Source organism: Solanum verrucosum, unplaced genomic scaffold (assembly GCF_900185275.1).
Source record: "Solanum verrucosum unplaced genomic scaffold, falcon-dt-bn FXZP01000435.1, whole genome shotgun sequence".
NCBI classification, from domain to species: domain Eukaryota; kingdom Viridiplantae; phylum Streptophyta; class Magnoliopsida; order Solanales; family Solanaceae; genus Solanum; species Solanum verrucosum.
Genome location: NW_026020465.1, coordinates 182530 through 199714, shown reverse-complemented (window position 1 = coordinate 199714; position 17185 = coordinate 182530). Strand labels below are relative to the sequence as shown.

The following is a 17185-nucleotide window of genomic DNA, read 5'->3' as shown; positions in this document are numbered from 1 at the left end:
ACTTTCTAATACAATTAGGGCTGGATGTTTGGTCGATTCGGTTTGTAAATTTCGTTTTGTTTTTTTGGTTTTTGATTTAGTAAAAATGTGAAATCAAACCAAATTGAAATAAATTTGGTTTGGTTCGGTTATCAAAATTTTGGTTTGATTTCTGATTTAACCAAATTTAATAAACAATGTTTTGCCAATTGAAAATCTAAAATTGAAATGAGAGAAAAATAAGGGAATATATAGCTTCAAGGTTGCAATAGTACAATTTGTGGGTTATGCGACTCCTGCGAGATGGGACAGCAACACAGCGTGGTCGAGGATCGAAGGTTGACTGTGAATTGGAGGTCGAGGGACAAGGAACGTGGTCGTTGGCTGCCTCGCGTTGGCGTTGCTACTCGTTGGTTGAGTGGTCGTGATTTAGGGGATTTTTCATTAGGAATTTTATAGAAGCGAGGAATGTTGGAGGCCAATTGATTTGGGCTAGATAAATTGGGCTGAAAACTGAGTTTTTAGGATTCAAAATTGAAACCGACTGAAAAAATTGAAATCAAAATTAAAAAAAATCGGTTCGATCAATTTTTTCGGTTTGAACCATATTATGCCCGAGCCTTGATACAATAACTATGTTTTATGCAATGTACCATGTTTATATTGATTATACATGTATATAACCTAATGTTGTTGATACTTTGACTAGTGAGTTTTATGCAATGTATCATGTTTATAGTATTATACTGATACATAAACTAATGTTGTCGAACTTCGACTAGTGAATTTTATGCAATGTATCATGTTTATATTTATTATAATGATACATAACCTAATGTTCCTGATAATTTGACTAGTGAGTTTCATGTTCAATTCAAACGTACTTGATACGTAAGTAATGCTTAATGTATCATTTGCCATATATCAAACTCTATAATGTATCAGTAATATTTTCCAATCCCATCAAGTGATTTTAAATTTGATTTCCTTCGTACAAGATATGCAATTTTTCAATCACACGTAACCGATACACATTAATTGACCACAATACATTTATACAAAATACTGCTAAATACCCATTATTTTGCAATAATACATTCATACAAACTAACACTACATGTATATGATACTTAATCTCTATCACGCAGTAATATTTTGATATAAAACCAGACACTTTACAAGTAATCTTTACTTCTCTAATTTATTTGTAGGATTGCAATACTTAACAATTTATTAAATATTTTAGGAATAATAATGTATCATGAGTAATATATCTATCTCGGAAAATCAAATCAAAAAAACTTTGGTCATGATATATTCATACAAATTAAAACTACATGTATATGATATGTAATAACTACCACACAGTAATGTATCGATCTAAAACCAAACACCTTATGTGCAACCTTTACTACTTTATGTATCAGGTAGGATTACAGTACTTAAAAATTTACTAAATATTTTAAAAATAGCAATGTACATGAGTAATATATCCATCTTGAGATCAAAAATAAAAAAAAATTACACAACATTTCTCCAATTTTTTTGTGTGTTGTATCAATGCATAGTAGATATATTGCAAATTATGGCTCATGTTTCTTCACCTCCAAGTACAGACTAACGAAGATATTCATGATGTATCTTCTCAAAAGTTTCAATAATTTTGAATCGAAATTGAAAGGATCTTTGATGAACTGGAGAACAATTTTGAATCTCAATTTTTTCTCGATAATTTTGAATCAAAATTGAAAGGATCTTCGATGACTGGGAGAAGAATTTTGAATCTCATTTTTTTTTGACAATTTTGAATAAAAATCGAGATGATCTTTAAACAATTGTATAGGGATACAACAACGCTTGTCTCTGATGGATTCATGATGTATCAACTCAACATTGATGCAATCTTTTCAAAGACAAAATCACATCTCATTTAGCAGCATTCCCTGCCACATAATTAACACCACAGGACCAGACTGCATTAGATAGTTGTTGGCCGTAGCAAGTAGACTGATGGATTCATGAAACTGAGTACATAATTATATGTGAATGCTTTCATAGAGGAAGAAAAAGTTAAAACATAATTATGGAGGTTGTCACAACAGTAATAACATTTTAATACCACTCCAATACATAACATATTTTGTATTGTTCATAACTCACCTTACTTTCTCATATTCTTGAATGTCTCAATAAAATAGAGATATTCACGATGTATCAACTCAGTTTTCAATGATTTTGAATCAAATTTGAAAAGATTTTTGACAATTTGGGAGAAGAAATTTGAAATTTGAATTTTTTGAAGTTGTTATGCTTTGGGAGAGATTGATTAGCAGTAAAAACAACGTAATTACGTGATTTATGGATTTGATATTTAATTTTACGTTTCTTTTCTTTTTTTAAGCGCAACAGAAAAGATTTTGTTCCCTTTTATAGCGCAACAGAAGGATTCTTCTTGTATCAAAATTAATATATCCAAAAGGTACAAATTTTAAGGAATTATTGTAATTAGAAAAAGAGTAGGGATATGATTTAATTTACTATTTACACTATGTGATTTATGTAAGTTATACCAAAACATTTCATCTTGACAAAAATTAAATAAATAATTAGTATTGGTTAAGATTCAAGATTAAAGAACCATCATCCAAAAAATTAATATTTTTTTATAAAATAAAATGTAAAATATTTTCCTTACCCCACTCCCTCTCACCGTACCCCCCACCCCCCATTTTTTTGTTTTTTTTTTACTTCATCCCCCCCCCCTTCAAATAATAATTTAGATGTTATTATATTTTTTAAAAAAATAATTCCACCCCACCTAACTCTCCGCTTCTAATTATTTTTCCCGTTTTGTGTTATATATATATATGAAAATATTTTTACTTGCCGCAAGTGTTTTTCTTAAATAAATTTTTTATTTATGTTATAATCTGTACACAAATATAAAAAGGAAGATTTTCCTAAAAATATATGTACATATCTAACACAAAACGAAAAAATGTAAATAAATAAATAAATAAATTTGGAGTGGAGGATTAGATAAGGTGGGGTATATTTTTTTTTTTTCTAAAAAATAAAATAATATCATTTGTTTTGGGAATGAGTAGGTGGTTTTTTTTTGGGGGGGGGGGGGGTGAAGTATGAATTTTTTTAAAAATAAATAAAAAAAGGACAGAGAGATCATCGCGGGGGGTGAAGTATGAATTTTTTAAAAATATTTATAAAATAAATTTTAAAAAATAAAAGGACTGAAAGATCATCGGGGGGGGGAGGGCGGTACAAGGGAGGAGGTGATAGAGTGGGTAGGAAAAAAAATTTATTTTTTAAAAAATAATTTTTAGGGATAATAATACTTTAATCTTTAATTAATACTAAAAAAATATTATTTAATTTTTTGTGACAATGTTTTTTTCAAATAAAAATGAGAGTGTATTGCACACACCACTGATGTATGTTTCTCAAACTAATAAGTAAAAGCCTGTTTGGAAGGCCACCCTGGTAATTGAGTTTGTTGTAATTGAGTGTACAATCCTGTTTGGTTGACCATGTTATTACCTGGTAAACAAGCAATTGAGTGTAATTGACGGGAGGTAATTACACTCTCTAATTCATAGTGGGGAGGTTGTGAATTGTTGGTAATTATTATTGTGTAATTGCAAGCTGATTACTTTTTAATTTCTTCTTTTTATTTCTATTTCTATTTTTTCATTTTAATGTAGTACTTTTTATTTTTATTATTTTAAATTCTTTTTAATTTTTATTATTCTAATGTTTTCTAAAAATATTTATTTTTCATTTCATTCTCATTTTCAACCTTTACTTCATCTGATTCCATACAATTTTTCATATTATCTAAAAAGAAGTTCATTAGTATACTTTTACTTGTATTCTAATTTTTAAATTAAAGTAGAATTCATTATTGAAAAAAGCTATGGACTTACGTTTTCCTTTTCTTTTAAATCATATTTATGTATGCTATGTTGAAATTTGACATAAGAGTATTATGTTAAATTTTTGTTTTGAATTTAGAACTTATGTTGTATTTTCAATTTCATTTGTTTTAGGAGTATTGACTTGATATTTTACATTGCAAGCTATTTTTTTAAAAGTTAGACTTGATAGATTACTTTTTTTGTCAAATGTTTTATAATTCTATGACATGATATTTATAATATTAATCTTTTTGTCAAACATGCATTTCATAATGTTCATATAAACTTTGTACTTTTTGTTTTTATGATTAATTTAATTAAATTATACTAAACTGAATAATATAAATCATTTCTTTTTATAATGTTAGTTAAGAACATATGTTTATTAATTAATATATTTTTAAAAGACAATATATTTTAAATAATTAATTTTTATTTTTAAAATTCAACATAACCTTATGATTACACTTGTGCAACCAAACAATACACTTGTAATTACACTATGACAAACAAAAATACCAGTTTCGTAATTACTAGACTGTGCAATTACTAGGCTTACACCAATTTCAATTACCTGGTTGCCTTCCAAACATACCCTTAATAGTTTAAGTATAAAATCACACTCCTAATAATTTATGTATGAAACTAAAAAAATAAAAAAAATAGTTTAGGTATGTTTTTGATATTTATCTCCAAAAGAAGTAAAAAATTATATTATGTTTTCATTTATTCATCTCTCATGTGTCCATCTAAGCTCGTATTTCCTTGTAATTACTTGTACAAACAAATATTAAAACTTTAATTTCGTTATAAATACTAAAAAAATAGATCTAAATACAGAAATAATATTTCCTCTATTCTATATTAAATGATTTTTTGGATTTTTTTCATTATTCAAAACTTAAGATGAATGCTTTAATTTTTTTCTTCATATTTAACCCTTCCTTTAATGAAGTTTTATGTTTTCTAGTACGAAATAAACTGCACTATTTATATTTTTACAAAAAAAACACATGAAATATTTTTTTTATTTACTATTTAAAATTTATATTGAAATCCCAGAGTAAATTGCTGCAATAATGTGGAGAGGACCAAGGTGGACTTAAAAGGGAAAAAGACAGATTTAAGGTCCTGGAGTTCATACGTCGGTAGTACGACAATATTTGACTCAAAAAAATAAAAATAATCCTAATTTAGGCGGGAACATGTTTTTCCATAAAAATAAAAATAAATAAATGAGTACGTATTGTACACGCGCAGAGGTGGGCCTTGTACGAGACAATCATCAATTAGCGAAAGCAAGTGTGCTGGTGGCTACACCGGCAATAAAGCCACCCACTCACTCCCTCACCTTCCACTCTCTCTCACCTTCTCTCTCTATATCTATTTTCTCTCTCTGTCTGTAGCTGGGTTGAGCTGAATTCGTGGCGGAGATCCATCATTTGTCGTTTGTAAAAACTTGTTCTTTGTGCAGCAGTGGTGGTACTTGTTTGAGGCATTTCCGGATTTCATGGATCTGTGAAGTAGAACATTCGATTGATTGATTGGGGACCTGCATTTTGCTGTAGAGATGCAGTATTCGGATTTGAGTGAAGGAAGTTCAGTTGATGGAGGGTGTTTTTGTTTTTAGTTTGAGTAGAACCCTAGAGAAGAATGCTTTGATACTACTGAGGATGGTGTTTGGGAATTGCGGTTTTGAGAGAGAAGATGCCAACTTTGATGCGTCTCTTTCTTCTTTCTTTACTCACTCTGCTTACTACTACTTCTCAAGGTAATATTTTTTTTTATGCCCCTTTCTTTTGCTTGAGTAGAACCCTAGATAAGCTGGGATTAGGCACATTTTGATATACTTGCTTCATGTTTTTTTTCTTATAACCCTTTCACTTGTTGATGGGTTGTTATGAAATTTCTGCTTAAGTTAGGAGGTGTGGAAGGGTGGGATTTAACCAGGCATTTTGTGGAGTTCAGAACTGTTGGGGTTTGAGTTTTTGAATTAAAATGCACACTCCAATTAGAGGGAAGGTTGTAGGGTGACTAATTTTGGAATTCACAAAAGCGCTTCCTGTTTGAAAAGATATAACAATAGAGAGCTTATATAGTTGACAGCAACTTGTATTGGTAATGCAGCATGATTGATGTATAAAAAAAGCCCTTTCCTTTTTTGAAGGAAGGAGGTAGACAGGCATTAGTTAATGGATGCTTGCAGCCTATAAATTAGAAGTATTTCCTTTTCAGTTATCCTGTTTTTCAAGACTTTAAAGATATTTTTCCCTTTCAGATAATACCTTTCAATCTGTGAAATTTAGTGCATGCACGATTGGCTGTTCTTTCTGTATGTGAACTTCGGTTACTTATTTGCTTCTAAAGCTTTAAACTTTTCAGGGATAACATTGCCGCACATTTACCTGTCTCCTACTCTACCGCCAAACAAGCCTTTCTTTGCAAGCAAACTTTTTTTAGAAGATGGTAAGATTGATTCTTCAAATTCTGCTTCTTATGGCTCTGTGTTGTTATTTATTGACTGATTAGAGAAGCCACTTGTTATACCAATTTAGTGATAAATGTGAATCTGGAACATACTTAAGTATCTCTTACATTGTTTTGCAGCAAGATTAGTGTCAACTCATGTCTCATTTGCTCCAATGTCAGCACCGCATAGACACCATTTTAAACCACATCTGATTCCCTCCAGGGCGCCTGCTCCTTCCCCTGCATCTCAAGGTATTGAGAGTTGCTCTTTCCACACCATCTTGTAGAACTTCTTGAGCTTTTACTGATGGGGAACTCTAATCTTTAGGTCTTGCTGCTGCTCCAATTGCCAGTCGAGTGGTTGGACATCACCGTCATCGTCATCATCGGCCGAGAGCCCGTGTTTCCCCATCTCCTGCAGTGGGCTCAGGTATTATTGCTGTTGTAATTGATAATATCCTGTCAATCCTATGCTACTCTCTTTCATTACTTCAACTTTAGGACAAAATATGGACCAAAGGCAAAAATGAAATGCAAATAGGATGAAGGCCAATGTTGCTGTGTTTGAGGGATATATATATATATATATATATATATATATATATATATATATATATATATATATATAACATGTGTATTGCATGTATATTGGTTATAATTGTCTGCTTATATGTTACAATCGAGATCTGTTTAACTTATTTCATAGATGTCTAGAATTGCCCACGAACCCCCTCATCCTCATTAGCACTGCAGCTACATACTTTCTCTACCCTCAAAGGGTTGTTTGGTTTTCTGATAAGTTGCACAGGATTTTAAGGTAGGGAGTTTGTAATATGGTGATATATAGACTTAAGTACTGTACTTATTGGTGGATGCTCAGTTCCGGTCGGAAATATAATGTGGATGGTCTAAAATGTATGTGTCAATTGGATAAAGATTTGTTTCCTAAAACACCCTTGGCCAATAATTAAACCTTATCCAATCTATTACCAGTTTACTACCATATGTAATTGAGATAAAACTATATTTGTGATTAGCAATATTTAGTGTAATGCAATAAAATGTCAATTAAAATATATACTACTAGTTTTCAATTACCTCAAATACATAACAATTTTTAAGAAGAAAGATAAAATGGGGTATACTAAAATATTTTAGATAAATAAAGAATAATGAAATCCTGATTTTAGATGTGAAATCTATTATAGGAAAAAATTCTTATATTCTGAAATCCACACTACAAGCAGTTTGGAAACAAAAGAGAGATTAATAAGTGAGAGATGGTTAACTAAACAAGAAATAGTTTGTCGTGTATTTTGTTATTTACGTAAAAAGTGTGATACTTAAGACTAACTATGGTATTCTAAGGGTTTGTTTGGTATGTGGTATTAGGCAAAATAATATATGTAATATATTTGGTATTATTTAATCCCTTTTGGTAGTGTTTTCAACCTATATAACACCCTACTCAATACTATTCTTATACATAGTTAATCATGGTATTAAAAATACCAGTACTATTCCTATTCTTATACACCCTATTCATTTAATACAACAAACCCAACAGTTGATAAAAAATAATGCAAGTATAACTAATCCTAGCAATATACTATTTTTATACACCCTACCAAACGACTCCTAAGTCCTAACTATATTACTAATATGTTTAATGTTATTCTGGATTGAATTCTGAGAATAATGCAGACGTTATGCATGCATTATCTCTGCACGAAACAAATATGATAGCCAAGGGCTGTATTAATAAAGCACTGTTTTATGCGGAGGGTATTATCTCCTATACCTTAAAGTCTCAAACCAGATGTGCTCTTGATGTACTACTCTTGTTCCTAAATGTATTACTCTCATTACTGAATTGATCTCCTATGAGTCTCTTTCCTGTGATCCTAAATTATTATCCACTTCATTAAAATGGGAAGTTAATGCAATTTGCATAGGACAGGGGACCTACATGAGATTTAATTCTACTCCTAAAAGTAAAAAGTTATATGATCAATATATCAATCCATTTAACACTGAGCACCTCATGCTTTTTACTGCTGATAATGTGCTACACAGAACTAGGGCATTCTACATATAAGATAGAGAATCCAGATATCATAAACTTAATAGTAGGCTGCAAAGGGATCTTCTTTTGCTTTGTGATTTTCCTAATACAAAAACATTTAGGGCCCTGATCTACGTAGACTATGGAAATATTGTCCCATCCACTAAGATGCTGCACATAATATCCAAACTATTGTAAATTCTCACAAATTAGACTCTTATAAGATTTCTTTTTGGGTATTTCTTAGGCTCTAATAAGATGAAGTTAGATTTAGATGGATGGTATATGACCATCAATATATAATTCTGCACATTTAAATTATCAATCTTCGAGTTGGGTAGCTAATCACCAGACAAACTGAACAAAAGATAAGGAGAGACGTGGATGCCTGTTTCAGAGGTTCAGAGGGGTACTGGGGATGAATGAGAACCTTGTGGCTTGGAGACAAACATTATTTTCTTAACATCTGATTAGATAAGAGCATGTATGCTAAGATACAAAAGATTGCGAGAGACCTACAGGCTGCCCCTGAGATTGGAATTGGATGATCTGCACCTCTATTGTTTCCTAAGTTGCTCGGACTCTTCACTTTCACTGCCACACCCGTGTTGACACAACGTGGGTGTGGGATCCATACCCGTTCTGGTCAACCGTTTTGGGTACTTTGACCAAATTTGAGGGAGAAATTCTGGACAGATTCAATGATTTTTGTAATAAAAAAAAACTAAGGTGATATTAAAGAGAATGGGAAATCTTTTATATATGAATTTCTATTGTCACTCCCTTCCCTTTATCTTCTTCTAGGATTCTCCTCTAGACCAATATTTTCTCCTCAAGTTGTCCACATAATATCTCATAATTTAGGTTTTATAACTCTATTTTTAGATATTTGAATTATTTTTAGCCAAATCTCCATGCCCATATTCATACATGGATCCGTTTCCCCAAATCTTAAAATTTAGATCATAAAGGATCCGTCCTCTAGATCTGCACCCGTATCGGACACATGCACCTGAGTCCAAGCAACTTAGCAGCATCTGTTCAAAGTGGCCCTTTTTGTCAGGCCGATATTGGCCAGATTAGGCCTTGCAGCCTCAATCACGGGGTGTACTTGATCGGCTTCCATTCCAATTGTTGTGGTTGTTCCACAATATTAAGCTTTGCTGCAACTCTATTTCTCTAAGTTGCTCGGACTCGGATGCGGGTGTTCGATATGGGTGCGGATCTAGAGGTTGGATCCTTCATGGTCTAATTTTTAAGATTCGGGGATATAAATCCATATATGGGTACGAGTGTGGGGATTCGCCTAATAATAATTAAAATATCTAAAAATAGAGTAAAAACCTAAATTATGAGATATTATGGGGAGAACTTGAGGAGAATCCTGGAAGGTGATTAAAGAAAAAGGAGTGACATAGAAATTTCTATATAAAAGGTATTCTATTTTCTTCAATTTCACCTTAGCTTTATATTGATTACAAAAATCATTAAAACTGTCCAGACTTCCCCATCAATTTTGGTCAAAGTACCCAAAATTAGTTGACCAAATCGGACATGGATCCCATGTCATGTCGACACGGGTGCAGCACCAAAAGTGAAGAGTTCGATAACTTAGCTGGCTCTTGCCTCAACCCTCCTCCTTAACCTATGTAGAGTTCTCTCTGCTTCGGGATTGTAAGGAGGAAGCTTCTGCTTCTTTGCATACACAGAGTAAACACCTGAGGAAACAAAAACAATGAACAAAAAGTAAAACCTGAACAATTAATAAATAACATCTTAAACTAGATAGATAGCTATTTCTAAGTCCCCGACAATGGTGCCAAAAATTGTTGTGGTCCAACTACACAAGTGTACGTAGTTGCTTAAGTAATATAATGATAAGAGTAGAATGTCATACCCACATGGACTTATTTTTAGCTAGTACTGTTCAAACTGAAATGAATTCTTTATTCAAGGGTTTTTCCAAGAGTTTTTGAATATTTTTTAAGTACTCACTACAATTACTTAATAAGCAATTAAATTGAAAACTTTTGCACAACAATGTGAGCAAGTAAGTGTTGAACAATAAATGAGAATATTCTAGGGTTACAGAATCTACATCAATCCCGCTGAGTTTTCCAGTTAAACTAATTACTTGACGATATCTAGGTTATTGGTTGACAATGTTTATATTACTGCAATATTTTGTCAAACAATTGCAAGCCTATTCAAGTTATCTAACTCTCTATGTCTAGCAGTGCAGAATTAACAAGAATGCCTTAATATTTCCTGTATATCAACCAAGTGGGCCGATTAGCTATGTCTAGCTTAATCACAAATTCGCTCCCCCTAATCGGGAATTCACTTTGTTCGTACCTTTACCCAATCTACGAATCAGTACCTTATTGCTAGTTACACAGTTAAGTAATTGCAAACAATGCAAAGCAAACAACCCATATGATATAATCTACACGATCAATTCAACCATTTAACATCAACATTCATGAACAATCCAGAACCCCATAATTAAGAACTTAGCCACTCATAATCATGGAAAGAATCACGAGTATTCGAAAAGCATAAAACTACAAAGATGAGATGGAAGAAAAAGAAACTAGGTGAAACCTATGATCAGCGGGAGTTTTTGCTCTTCTATGGTCAAACTTCCCTCAAAAATGAGTTTCTAACCTATTTAAACGTGTACAACATACTCCGCGCCAAAACACCCTTAAAATAAAACACTGCAAAAAGTCAGCTCCAACTTTGCCTACGTGCACCCAGCGTCGTGCATGCTCAACTTTCCCTGTGCTCCACCAACTCGTCTAGGTTCATCATGCAAGGCTGGAGCGATGTGTTGTGCACGCTGTTTTGCATGCATGTTCTCAATTTTCTTCCATCCTTCACATGTATGTCCTTAAACCCCGACTCAATCTTGTTTGAGTTTCTTGCACTTCTACTCAGACTTTGAAGCTCCAAATCATTTGTTCTAGCTCAGTAGCTTGAAAACTATTCCTACACTTTAAACACACGTAATAAGCACGGGGCAATCAAAGCTTATTCAAATAACGGCAAAGGATCTTAAATGAGAGATAATTAATGCCGAACATCAGTGGTCATGTAAGAAAAGTACTTAATAAATGTGAAATATAGGAAAACTTCTCCCTCTGGTGTCCCAACTAGCAGCAGGTAGGTCTTGTGAAATTAAACAAAAATCTAGCACATAATTGGTTTTGTGTTAGGACCTGTCTGATTTCTGTTTCTAAGGTTCCTTGCTTTTTAGATGACATCAGGACAATTAGAGTTGAGGCAAACTAAGTAGTGGAAATGCTTTCAGTGTGAGGTTCACATTTAACTGTTCTCATATTACAGAGAGGGAAAGTGTTAATGTTGGTGTTTTATGTTGTGTTTTCTTTTCTTTATTATGCTTCTGTGCCTTCATTATCTTTCTGAGTTTGGTGTCAGAATTAATTAGGTCAAAACAGATGAAAGAGGGGTGGCATTAGTTGCATAGTAAGGATGATAGAGACAACTAAATTAATTAGCAATAATCACATGATTGAGTTTGCTAAATAGCTAATCAGAAAAAGATTTAGATTCCATTTGAATTTATGTATTGGTTGTGAAAGGAATGCTCTATTTATGTTTGTTTGCTACATATCAACTGTCAACAAATTCCTTAATAGCATAATAGAGCCCAAAGGATAGTACGGCTTTATTTGTTTATCTTCCCCCCTACCTTCCCTTTTTGTATGCGATATTAATTGAAATCATCATTGACATGCTTAACATGCTAATCTAAATCCTCTATATCATTTATCCTAGAGTTATGTTCCTCATACATGATATCTGATGTTGAATATTCTTAACAAATTTGCAGGTTGTGGCCAGGTCTGTGCAGAGCCATTTGCATCTGTTCCTTTTGTTACACCTTGCACTTGTGTGTTTCCAATGAAAGTCAGACTTCTCTTAGACAAGTCGCTTTATTCTATATTTCCTGTGGTTAGAGATCTGGGTATTGAGGTTGCAAAAGGCACCTATCTACGTCCAAGTCAAGTTGTTGTAGTTGGAGCTAGTGCTGATAATCAAAATGAAGAAAGAACAATTGTTGATATTAACTTGGTTCCCCTGGAGGATAAGTTTGATAACACCACAGCTATGCTGATCTATGAAAGATTCTGGAAAAAGAAGATGCCTCTCAATAGAACGATGTTTGGGGATTATGATGTGATGCATATTATGTATCCAGGTATAATGCGAACTGTTTATTATTATTTTCCTTTTAACATATGGAGTTATGGTGCAATATAATCTAATTAAGTTATTTCAGGGCTGCCTTCTTCTCCACCGTCTGGCATTGGTTCTGGTAACGGTCCAACTGGAAGTGCTGTCGATCAACAATTCCCTATTACGGCTGACTTTGGAAACAAGAGCCAGAAAATGAATCCCCGAGTCATTTTTCTCATTGCTTCATCAGCACTAGTACTGTTGGTGGTATGTTGTGGTGCACTGGTTGTCCTCTTAAAGTGCAGGAGGACTAGCCGACCATCAAATGCTGTTGGTCCTGTGTTTACATCATCTATGCACAAGAGATCTGGCAAGGGTAGGTACTTGTTTCCTTGTTTTAAATTACTCATCAGTGACCTTTGAAGGTGGGATATTACTGTGAAGAAACAGATATGTGACTTTGGAAATATGTCTAATTTACCCACACTACTTTTTCTTTAATGTTTAATATATGTATAAAAGAAAAGAAAATTCATTTTATCATCTTCTGCTGTAAATAATACACTGATCTGTATTCTTTATCAAAATAAAAATAAAAATAAAAATAATACACTGATTTGTATTATTAAAGACTTTTAACTTCTCTAAGCTTCTCAATTCCGTACGTCATGAAGATCAAATGAACACCCATATTTGGTTTGCAGGAATTGGGTCAACAATATCAAGTAGCCCAGCTAGCTCAACATCGGTTTCCCTCATTTCTGCTATGCCCGCTTCTATCCTTTCTGTCAAAACATTTACACTTGCAGAGCTTGAGAAGGCAACTGACAAGTTTAGTTTAAAAAGGGTTTTAGGTGAAGGAGGATTTGGACGTGTTTATCATGGTATCTTAGAAGACAGAACAGAAGTTGCTGTGAAAGTACTTACTAGGGATAATAACCAGAATGGAGATCGTGAATTCATTGCTGAAGTTGAGATGTTAAGCCGGTTGCATCACCGTAATCTGGTGAAATTAATTGGTATATGCAGTGAAGAGCGGACTCGCAGCTTGGTATATGAAATTGTTCGGAACGGTAGTGTGGAGTCTCATTTGCATGGTATATTCTTTATATCCCCTACCTTCGTTTCTATTCAAAGTTCCTCTATATCACTAGTATTAATCTTGCAGTCCAGAGCACATTCATAACTTAGTCATCCTATGTGAAAGAATTATGGCAGTCCATTTGTGCTTCTTTGACTACTCATTTCCTTTCTATTGCTAATACCAGTGCCATGTTTCTTGAGACATTTTTAGTTAATATATTAAGCAAATTCTTTACAGGAGGTATGCCAAGGACGTTACTTTACTCTTTGAGCTTCATTCTGTGGCAAATCTTTTGACTTTTGGGAAGGCATTGTATGCACCTCATCCTTGTTTTTCCTTCTTTTAGTTTTGAGCCAGCACAACTCCTTTCCCCTACCAGGACCAGTTCTTCTTTTTCTTGTTTCTTTTGTCTGCAGTTTCTGCGGTGGTCCTAGCTACCTTTTTCCTTTCACATTTTGCATTTATGTTCCTTCCTTTCTTCTGCTTTGCTGCCCCCAATGGTGAAGAACTCCACCCAAGCTGACAGGACTTTGTTTCGTCTCATTCTTCCTGGTTGATTGTCACTACCAGAATAGGTTCAGATAGTAATTTGCCTACGTGAACTAAATGCTTCAGCATTCTACCAACTAGAAGTGTAAAAATGTCTTTCTGCCTTGGCAAGTAAAACATATTATCGTGTGATTCTCCTTAACAGTACTCTACTGCTATATTTCAGGAAAAGACAGGATAAAAGGGCCACTTGATTGGGATGTGAGGTTAAAAATTGCTCTTGGTGCTGCAAGGGGACTTGCTTACCTTCATGAAGATTCTAATCCTCGTGTTATTCATCGAGATTTCAAAGCCAGCAATGTTTTGTTAGAAGAGGACTTCACCCCTAAGGTTTCAGATTTTGGGTTAGCAAGGGAAGCAACCGAAGGAAGTGACCACGTATCTACTCGAGTCATGGGAACTTTTGGGTATATTATCTCTTAATCATGACTAATCTTGAAGTGGTCTCAATTCACTCAAATAAGAGTATAACAACTGTGTGGTATGCTAGTGAAGCATACTCATTAGAGAAAAAAATGATCGGAAGTATGATACTAAAGCATCACCATTTTAAGTTCTATTGGTTCCATTGGATCATCTATAGAAAGTTTTTATGAGAACTAACAAAAACTTGTGAAATCCTTTGTCAAGTATGCTTGTCTGTGTTCTGGAGGTGTAATTTGTGAAATTGATTTTGGAATTTGTGCTGATATAAAGATATTGATGTTACAGAAAACGACTAGATAGTGTGAGACTACTTCCTGTATATTTTTTGAATTGAGTTCCAACAACAAAAGTGGAAAAGATAAACTGTGAGGGTTAGCGCTTTATTTGCAAGGATATTTATCCACTGCCAATATTGTCCTGAAATTCTTCACCCTACTAAGAGGATGACTATCTCAGCCCAAGGCTGTTGTTCTCTAATGCATCAGGCTGTGATCAATACTCCTAGATATTGCGAAATCCTGTTGTTACATTTTTTAAAATTAGTTTCTTAGGCCTCATGTTTTTTTTGCCTCTAATTGTCCTAACAGATATATTCTGTCTTTTTCTTTGATTCCTTATTTTTAGTTCTTGTGTACATAAACCAGCTTTATACTCTACCTTATTTGCAACTCCAATCTGTGCTGCAAAGAGTACATTTGCACCTGCATTTGTGCTATAAAGCAGTTGCTAACATTCCCTATTTACTGGGTTTGCAGGTATGTTGCTCCTGAATATGCAATGACGGGACACCTCCTTGTTAAAAGCGATGTGTATAGTTATGGGGTTGTGTTATTGGAGCTTCTCTCTGGAAGAAAACCTGTGGATATGTCTCAACCTCCTGGACAAGAAAACCTGGTAACTTGGGCACGTCCTCTTCTAACCACTAGAGAAGGTTTGGAGCAACTTGTGGATCCTTCTTTGGCTGGAACCTATGACTTTGATGATATGGCAAAGGTGGCTGCTATTGCTTCAATGTGCGTGCACCCAGAGGTGACTCAAAGGCCATTTATGGGAGAAGTTGTGCAAGCTCTCAAACTCATCTATAACGACAATGATGAAACTTGTGCTGATGGATGTAGCCAGAAAGAGTCTTCTTTGCCAGATTCAGATTTCAAAGGTGTCCCTTCTGACAGCAGTTGGTGGAATGCTGGTGGGTTTACACCAAGATTAACATATGGACAAGCCTCCAATTTCATGACAATGGATTATAGTTCTGGTCCACTTGAAGAGTTTGAAAACAGACCGTTTTCAGCTTCAAGCTTTAATCTAGGTGGAGAGGCTGGCTTATTAAGCCATGGCAACAGATCAGGTCCTTTGAGGACTGTACGGAGTAAACCAGCCCTCTATAGGTTAAGGGGCAGTATGAGTGAACATGGTGCACTTCTCCCAAGACATGCTTGGAAAGATGGCACCAATTATGATGCTTCTTTTTAGAGTGTTTTTGTCAAATGTACAGTGCCGAAGGCCGTTGCTATTTGGAAAACGAATGACGGTTCTCTGGTGTATATTAGGAGTTTGATATTGCTGCTATATCCTCATGGAGAGAGTGGACTAAGCCTTCTAATTTTGTTAATCTTACATTCATTTTAATACAGACAGGAAAGATAAACGAGATACTCCTTGTTGTATATGTTGTCAAATTAACTGTTTCTCTAGTCCAATATTGGATTGAACTACTTATTAGTCTTTCTTTTTTCTTTTATGTCTCTTTCAACTTGCTTGAGATTGAGACATAACTGTTGTATGTGTTAGAGTCTCGACTGTAAGCTGAGGGTACTTGCTCACTAATTAAGGATTTTTCGAGTTTAAATTCATGGCAACTGTAGTTATAATTATGATATTTGGTGTCTAGTATACAAAATGTTTTTGAAATACTATTACTTTTGGGGGAAAAAAGTCATTATATTATGTTCGTCATCAGAAAATATTCTGTTGGAATTTTTTTCCAACAGAATGTGTGAAATTGACTCTTTCCACAATTATCTTTTATTCTTTAACTTCATAACACATACTTAATGTTTTAAAGTTTAATAAAAGTACTATTTGTTGTGAAATATGAGCGATAAAGAATAATATTAGGCAAGATATAGACCAAAAATATATGGGAGAGAATGTCATTTTTCGTATACAAATAATATAAGTATCGTACATGTATATCTGAATGACATTTACTTCAATTAATAAATACAATAAATTTATAACACTCTCCTTTGAATGTTAATTAAAATGTAATGTGTCTCGTTCAAATTATTGTTCATAAATTGAATTGTTTTGTGAGGAACAATGAAAAATATTACTTTAATAATTTATATTGGACTTGTAAGTACCACTAATATGAATATTCATACCTAATTACCTAACATATCACCTTACGTCCCAACCATTTCTAGGAAATTTCTCAATTAAATTCTATTGTGATTCATACCTCACGTGTTGGGG

At 33.6% G+C, this 17185-nt stretch overlaps 1 protein-coding gene across 1 annotated transcript; it reads left to right on the top strand.

Annotated features, from left to right (window-relative positions):
- Positions 1-5285: 5285 nt before the first annotated feature.
- LOC125808936 (receptor-like serine/threonine-protein kinase ALE2) lies at positions 5286-16429 on the top strand. The gene is made up of 9 exons (XM_049488614.1): positions 5286-5682; positions 6294-6377; positions 6519-6632; positions 6709-6810; positions 12302-12670; positions 12752-13024; positions 13353-13745; positions 14448-14688; positions 15463-16429. Exons 1-9 carry the CDS (start codon positions 5619-5621, stop codon positions 16178-16180), a joined length of 2358 nt encoding a protein of 785 aa, XP_049344571.1. The 5' UTR covers positions 5286-5618; the 3' UTR covers positions 16181-16429.
- Positions 16430-17185: the final 756 nt, after the last annotated feature.